At 55.8% G+C, this 8,656-nt stretch overlaps 1 protein-coding gene across 1 annotated transcript; it reads right to left on the reverse strand.

Annotated features, from left to right (window-relative positions):
• Positions 1-1,287: 1,287 nt before the first annotated feature.
• IUM83_09212 (Ankyrin 2) lies at positions 1,288-5,364 on the reverse strand (the record flags this gene model as incomplete). The annotated part of the gene is made up of 2 exons (XM_067933638.1): positions 1,288-2,892; positions 4,477-5,364. The coding sequence occupies 2 exons, from the start codon at positions 5,362-5,364 to the stop codon at positions 1,288-1,290; spliced, it is 2,493 nt and encodes an 830-aa protein (XP_067799963.1).
• Between the last annotated feature and the right edge of the window lie 3,292 nt (positions 5,365-8,656).

Consider the following 8,656-nt stretch of genomic DNA (forward strand, 5'->3'; position numbering starts at 1 on the left):
CAGGTGGGGCGCCGATCGGCTGAATGCTGCTGTCGATTTGTGCCCCAAAGCGTAAACTCGGCACTTCAACGGCTGCTCTTTGGACCGGGGCGGACTCAACCAAAGCACCGCACGAACAGAGGACACGGCCATCATGGTTGGCATGGGTGGAGATTCAACACGACGGAGACAGGTGGCGCTTTGGAAACCAGGGTGGACGCGTACAAGTACTAGTATCTATCTGTCTCGGTCTCCACTATCCTACGTGTACTTGTATCTCCAGACCACGTTGAACCGCACTGTACCCGCGTGGACGAGTCGCGAGCAAATCACGGCTGGTCTCCAGCCCCTAGCGGTGCTGTAAGTTTCGCGCCACGCGGGACAAGTTCGATTGTTCTCCCGGTGCCTATAGATGCAGCGTTCGAGGCCCACGAGTTTTTGAATGCGCGGTGACAATTCCTTTTAATAAGAACGTGGTCGATTGACTGCCGTTCCACGAGGAGGAGGAGGCCTGCCTCCTTGTCGCTCTCTGGGGTTCTGATCGCTCCCAGCGCTCTTGGCGGGTTGCATGCTGCCGGTCGGCGATCTGCTCGGCGTTGGTAGCAGCGGCCGAATGGATACTCGACTGTACGGTATTCCGTTCCGATGACACGGCTGTCGGCGCTGTCCTTGCAGTAAGTTGTGCGGGTCCTCTGCGGTGGCACAGTCACTGTAGCTGAAACCTTGGTGCACGGGTTCAAGACCTCGGTGAAGTTGACATGAACCGTGGTGCATTGGGTATTCGTGCACCTCCAGTGCCCGACACAGCGGACAAGTTCAAAGCAAACCTTTGCGGCATCCCACCCCAAGACAACTCTCGCTTCGTCGAGGCAACGCTCGACTGGACTACATTAGCAACATTCCTACATGTAGAGGTGAGCCGCTCGTCAAGATGTAGGCTTGACCATGGCGTTAATGACTGACAGGGTGAAGCAGGCGTCGCGGTAGGATACCAGCGCTTAATAATGTTAGGTTAATACAGGATCGAGTGTAGTGTGCGTACTCCTGACAAAAGAAAGCTGCGACCTACTCGAAGGGAATGGCTGAAAGTGGAAAAGTTCCAAGTTGATTTATGACGGAGCATCCTAGATCCGTTTCGAGCTGTGTAGCTGAATGGGGAAGTACAAATAGAGAGATTGAGGTTAAGTCCGTGAAAGATCGATCTCAGGGCTCATCAGCGAGCCGCATATACTAGTTTAATATTCACTCATTACGGGTAGCATGCACACGCACACACAGGCAACTTCGTTCGTTGTTGTGGACGCTGACTCAAGCTTGAACGGGGATGCCTTGCGTTGTGATGGCCCATTCACCGCTCTCCCTATCCTCGTCGTCGTCCGATAAGTCGGCGTTCACAACCGAGACGGAGTGTTCTCTCTGCTGAGCCATGGCGTTCGCCTGGCACGAAGCCCGGTACATGACCGCAGTGTCAGACTCGAGCCGCTTGATCCTCATGCTCTTCCGGTGTTTCTGCGCCGATGTCGGCGCAGGAGCAGGAAGCCCGGCCTTTTCGAGGCACCAGAAGCAGATGTGCGTCGGCACGATGCCCACGCCGTGGATCTCGACCGACTCTTTGGAAGTGCAGGATCGGCAGACCACTTGCCCACACGCGTGGCAATTGACGCGGTTTGAGAGCACTTGAAAGGGCTTCTCGCACTGCTTGCAGCTCTTGGCGCTGATCTTAGACGCCCACTGGGTCTTCATCACGAACGTCTGCGAGTCGAAGTTCTTCCGGCGCAAATGTGAGCAAATGCGGCCGAGCGTGTTCCCGTACTTCTCCATCAAGAAGCGAGCCGTAAGTCCCGACGCCCAAGCCGCGTGCTCCATGCCCACCATGTACACGATCTTGGTCTGCCCCTGCGTCAGCTTGTCCGACGACTCCCGTCGTCCCGATCGGCGGACGAAGAAACCGGACCGGAACATCGTGCACACCTCGAGCCCCGGCTTCTTGGCTTTCGCGAACTCCGGGTCCTCGATGGAGTCCCAGAGGCAGTAGCCGATCATGGAGCCGTCAGGTTGGCGCACCATGTCCGTGGCCATGACCAAACACATTTGTCGGTTGGCCAGCGGACCGGGTGTCTGGTAGGTCGAGTACCGCACGTTCATCGAGTTCATGGGCCGTTCCTTGGTCGGTTCGCGCAGTTCCGTGAGAACACGATTCTCCAGCATGTTGTCGTACAGCAACCGGTTGTTGCGGAGCTGCGTCTCCTTGTCGGTTGAAAGGAAGAGGCTCATGACCTCGTCCACCGTCGCGTGCGTGTGGCTCACGCAGCAGAAGCGGGTCTGTCCGGGCTTGACGGTGGTTTCGTCCACGTAGCACGAGATGTCCTTCTTGCGGAGCTTGAGCTTCCACTGGGAGTTCTTGGTCGAGTCCGGCAGCATGGAGTCTATGGCCTTCTTGACCGACTTCTTCATCCTCGCGATGACTTCGCGTTGACGGCGAGGCGTCAACTCCATCGTCAACGGAATACTGTTGTCGTTGCTGTCGGTCGATTCCTCAGTAACGAGGTCCGACAGAGTCATCGGAGTTCCGGGCAAAGGCTGGTGGCTCACGCGGTGATTCGACACCGGTCGTGACGGACCCATCGAGTGCTGGAAGCTGCTAACGCGGTGGTTCGACAAGTGCTGCGACGGCCGCTCGGATGGCCTTGAAACTTCGCTAGAACTCCTCGGGGGACGCAGCGTCGCCACCGAGTGGCGCAGAGCCTGCTGAGACTGGTTGTTCCGCCGAGCTGGGCGCGATGCATGTTGCTGAGACGGCCGTGGGTGCTGTCTAGGCTCTCTCGAAAGCTGCTGCGAGTGGCGAGTGTGGTTCGAAGAAGGCTTGATGGTCTGGGCGAACGGCCTGATGGTCTCCTCGAACGGGTTGACAGTCTGCTCAAACGGCCTCAGCGTTTGCTCAAAGGGCCGCAAGGTCTGTCCGAGGTTGATGGTGCTGCGGCTTGCAACCCGCTCAACCTGCTGCGGCTGCTGTGGCCGTCGCGAATGCAGCTGGACTCCGCTACTCACCCCCCAACTGCACTTTTGCAAGTCCGACATGGAGCTCGAAGTCTTCATTCTACCCTCGCCCATTGTGCCTTTTCAGTTAGTTCTACTCCTGTGGAGGCGGAGCGACGAAAGCGGTTGTGAGCGCTGCAGCGAGCTAGAGTTAAACTGAGACCGAAGGCATCGAGGATGTCGTAGGTCGCATGCTCGCGGTAGCGGATTTGCTCCCGCCATCTTGATGCGAGGCAAGGTGTTGCGTCTGCAACAAGTTGTCGCGGATAATCAAGCACAGTATCCAGGCTCTGGCACTCCATCGAGCGTTCCTTCACCGCACCTGTTTGCTTGACCGGCACCCGCTTGTGAGGTACTTGCTCGGGAGACAGGTGGGCTGCGACCGAATGAACGGCGGCGTTGACATGCGAATTAAGACAACGAAGGGGACTCCAAAGCCCACAGACGAACACATCTCGTGCGTGCGCTGAGCTGCGAGATGCCCAACACGACGCGCTCAGCCAGTTCAGTTGATCGGTATTTGTGCAGCTTAGGCGCGACTCGCGAAAGCAAATCCGCAGCGGCCATCTTAGCTTTGTCTGACTCAATCGCGAGCCGACAACTGCCAACAAGCCACAGGTACATGTACGCATGCCGTTCTACCTGTTGTAGGTGCTACCGGTCGCCACTAAGCTCCCGGCTCTTAGTTAACGAAAGCTCGGTCATTTGCTTGTGTAGGCTCTTCACTCTTCATGGAGTGGCTCGGACATGATACTATTGTAAACTGACATTATCGTGACTTCTCCGAATCTCGAGTTATGCTGTGCATGCAAACTTCAGCTTGTACAGGTCCACCCCCTACGGAAGCAAACGAACTCGAACACTGCTTGAAGCGGTCAGTGCATCAGTCATTGAAGCCAGGCGAGTAAACTGTAGCGCTTTGTGCACTTGCAGTGCAAGTCTTGCACCAAACGTACGGGTCCCAGTTCCACCTTTGTCGTTGATTCCTTGTCATTCAACGCGGCAACGCTCGTGTCAACCGTCCATTACCAACGTCCTCAAGGTCATCACGGATATCAAGGGCAGAACCAGCAACGTTACCAAGAACGTACATGTACATGTAAACCATTGAAGCGTAATTAATGTTGAAACCAAACTACAACCACTACTATTACTGCTTCAACTTCATGCACTCAAGCAGAACGTGGAGCTCCCGCTCGACGCGGAGAACAAGTCTCGAATGTCGGCTCCATCGCTCTTCACACTATCGACGCTGTCTCGAGGTACAACGGCGCCAGGGTTCGCTTTCAACATACCCGCCACACTCAAGCACCCGTAGCAGATGCGGACACTCGTGACCACCGCGCCACGCACACTCACGTCCTCCATCCTGGAACAGTGTCCACTAACAATACCCCCACACTTGACGCAGCGGTATCTCTTCACGAAAGGCCCAAACCTCCGCCCACATATCGGGCAAACCTTTGTCTCCCCCTTCGGCGTCCAATTCTCCCGACTCGTGAACGTCTCCGGATCCAGCGACCGCTTCCTGTAGTGTTCACACACTCGACGACAGTTGCCACCGAAGGTGGACATGTACACCCGCCCGGTCAGCTTGGGGACGAAGCCCCCGATCTCGACTCCGATGATGTACCGGACTTTGGTCAACGCATTGGGCTTCCCCGAGTTCCGCAGCACGTAGCCGGACCGCCACATTCTGCTGCGGATGATCTTGTCGGTGGTCGATCGGTCGGGACATTCCGGGATGTCCACGGACTCCCAGAGGCAGTAGCCGACGGTGGAGCCGTCCTCCCTCTCGATCATGTTGGTGCAGACGCAGACGCAGATGTCCCGGCCGTTCATGAGTATGGGCGTGTCGAAGCTCGCGTAGCGGATGTAGACGGACTGGTGCGGGGCGTTGGGGGTGGCGGGCTTCACCACCGAGAGGATCCGCGCCTCCTTGACGTTGCGGTACATGACGCGGACGTTCTTGAGCAGCGTCTCGGTGTTGGAGACCATGAACATCTTCATGATGTCGGCCACGGGGGCGTCCGTGCGGCCGACGCAGCAGAACCGAGTGAGTCCTTTGCCGACGCTGTCGTCCACGTAGTAGGAGATGCCCCTCTGGCTCATGCGGAGCTTCCAGGCCTCGTGGTCGATGGAGTTGAGCACGTCACGCTCCAGTTCCTTCATCAACTGCAGCAGCTGCGCCTTCCGGTCCAGGGACAGGTGGACGACGTGGTCGGGGCCTTGAGACCGTCCGAGCCGACTGCTGGACAGACTCGAGTCCGGTGGGCAGGACTGGTGGTGCCGCACGGAGTGTCTGCAGTTGGGCTTGCTAGGCCGGAAACTCGTGGTGGTTGTCGACATCAGGACAGGAGAGGGTTGAGCTGTCGAGCGCTAGTTGAGAAGTGATGGAAGCTGGCAGGACGTCCGTCGGGAGCCACCGGAAGAGAGAAGTGGTGCACGTCCCACATACATGGTGCTCTGGTTCTCTGTCTGGGTGATTTCGTCCGTCTCGAAGAGGAGACGACAGCGCTGAGAACTGCTGGTTGGAAATTCGACTGTCGCTCCAAGATCATTTTCGCGGACCTGATGACCCGAGACGTTGAGGTGGACTACTGTGCTGTGGGCTCCCTTTTCCCTCGTCCCTTTTAGGAACCGGGAGGTTGCAACACTACAGTAGTACGTCGACTCCAAACACAGTATAGCGCAGATTGGAAAGAGGACGTTGAAGCTGCAGGGGTCAATCCCATGGCAATCAATTCAAGCCATAGTGGGGATGCCTCTTTTTGCTATTTGACCCCGTGGACTGCATGCGGGTCCTTCGTTATGAATACTTCCCTACTACCGGCTTGCAAGGACAATGCAGAGCCGAACGAAAGTGATGCGGCGAGTGCCCGTTCAGACAGGCGTCATTCGAAGCAGCTTCCACACAATCGTATCATGTCCGCTGCCGCGCAAGTCTCTTGTCGAAGTATTGCCTCTTCAAATAACAACATTTGTGACGGGGTTACATGGAATAGTGAACCTGGCACTATTCAGGGATGGCTACACAAGGTCACTCCCACCGAATAGGCTTGAGAGCCAACCGATACATTTTATATAGGATAAACTATAGGGAACCTCGGATTTGTATGCAGGCCAAATCTGTACTAACCTATAAATGCACTCAGTCTTAGATCTACCGTACTTCTGATCAATCCGTCCCCTTAGGCCAGGGACACGTGAACTGCCGTTCACTGAGAGTTGTATACTCTCGTTAGCACACTTCCGCTGTGCAAGGTGCTCATGTGGCCCCATCACACTTCCAATACTGCAACCAACCACTGTACTAATGAGGCGAGGCCGGTGAACGCCTTTATCGTCCAGGTGTATAGTGCGAGTGCCCGTGGGAAAATGGAAATCCACGGAGTACCCTTGGTGTCTTGTCACCACGATCCAGTCACCAACACTGTAACGGGGTTACACGTACAAGTGGCTGCAAGCCACTTGTGAATTTAACAGATAGGTTATCTGTTAAACGTTTTGGATACTTCCTCACATTGGTGTAAGACACACCGATGGATACATTGAAGTGGACCACCACAGTGAGTGGTCCACACATACCCAAAAGATCTTATTGGTAGAAAGCAGCATCTTTCTATCAATCAGAGACATGCATATTAGCGGGGCTCTGACAGCCAGCCGCTGCCAACCCTTTCACAGATGATAAACAGTTTTTAGCAGCTTTTAGAGGAATATCAATTTACAAACAATACAGTTCTCATTTTACCTAATCTAAGTCACTTGGAATCCTTTTGTTACTTAACTTATATTTGTGTATTCAAATATAATTAACCTAAGTAATTACTAAGTACTTACGCTTCCTCATACACGTTGCGCAACGTGTAAGCTAAAGTAGTGAGTCAAGTTAGACCCACTACACCTGGTAGCACTTTGTAGTCCGTCCAACGACCGACTACGTGACGTTCGTACGCGGCGTACGAACGCGGAGCCGAGAACCACATGAGCACGGAGGTGCCCATGGAGAGCTCCAACACGCCTGCAACGCATGTTGCACGCGCTGACTGCCCCCACCTGTCTGACCCAGAGTGGGAGGCCCTCCAACGACTGTCAACAGTCACTGGAGAAGCGGCGATAGCTACAATGCTGCGTACGCTATCGCCGACGGAGCAACATGGTGCTGCTCTGGGCTTCATCATGAAGGAGCAGCGTGATGCTGCTTCCTCAGTGACGGCGTCGTCAGGGACGACACCGCGCGCTCAACCATTAAAGTTGAGCGTAAGCAATTATGTGGGAAGAGAGGGCGAGCCTCTCCTCCGATGGCTTGTCGAACTCGACACAGCCATAGCGGCTCGACGCATCGTCGACCCGCTGTCGAAGGTCGCGTTCGCCATGTCCTGCCTTGGCGGACGCGCAAGGAGTTGGGCGTATGGACGCCGACTCTCCGATCCTACGTGCTTCAGCACGTACGAAGTGTTCAAAGAGGAGCTCAAACAAGCGTTTGAGCCCCCGCAAAACGAGTTCCGGTCGAGGGCGGAGTTCCTCGACCTTCAGCAGGATAAGCATGACGTCCATGCTTACGCGCAGCGCGCACGATATTTGGTATCAAATATCGTGACTAACTCCCGATTGACGAGGCGACCAAGGTCGTCACGTTCATGAAGGGCTTAGAGATGGGCCTGTGAAGACCTATCTCTTCCGAGAGTACCCGAGTACTCTCGAAGCTGCAATCACTCTTGCCATGCAAGAAGAGTTTAGCCTGCGGCAGGCTAAACTCCATGTAAACGTACCGAGGCCGCAACCGCGCCCGGTAGCGAGGACGGGAGGTCCGGAGCCAATGGACCTCTCGAGCGCAACAACTGCTGGTTACCAGCAGCAGGGAGGTAACGTGCGATGCTTCCGTTGCGGAAGGATCGGTCACTTTGCACGGGAGTGTACAGCTCCCATGCCCCCTGGAGGTGGCCGTCGTGGCGATGCTAGGCATCGCCGCGGACCAACAAAAAAACGCGAACATCCAGTAGGCGCGGGGCGCCCTACTGGTAATGCAGTCGCGCGTGCCGACATCGGGCACGCGACACTGAGGACTGCAGCCCCCAGTGAGACCAGCTCTCACTACAAGAAACAAGATGACAGGCCAAACCTAGTCATCTTGAAGGTTTACTCGAAGAGAGCGAGTGACTCTCTTCGAGCATTGGTAGACTCAGGCGCGTCGAGCAACTTTGTTCGACTACGAAGCCTGTCAAGACTTGACTTCGAGGAGGTAGATACACCTCGAAGTCTTCTGGAGGTACGACTGGCAACAGGTGCCATCGTGAAGACCGAGAAGCGCGTCGTGAACGTGCGCTTCTCGTACAAACAACGAGTGTTTGTCGAACACTTTATCGTCCTGGATCTGGACGATAAATTCGACGTAGTAATGGGCATGCCGTGGCTTGCACGGCATGATCCGGTAATAGACTGGAAGAAGCGCACGCTCGTGCGCTTCGGATGCGATAGCGGAACAGAGAGCGATGGCCCTGTTACCGCAGCGCGCGCACCAGCAGGTGCGCGCGGCTCACCAGTCGAGACAGCGCTTCATGCTGCTGTCCCGGAGTGCCCAGGAAGTGCGCGAGGGCGCGCACAAGTGAGACCCACGTCGGCAATGCTGCCGACGTCG

Source organism: Phytophthora cinnamomi (genome assembly GCF_018691715.1).
Source record: "Phytophthora cinnamomi strain GKB4 chromosome Unknown Contig3, whole genome shotgun sequence".
NCBI classification, from domain to species: Eukaryota; Oomycota; class Peronosporomycetes; order Peronosporales; family Peronosporaceae; genus Phytophthora; species Phytophthora cinnamomi.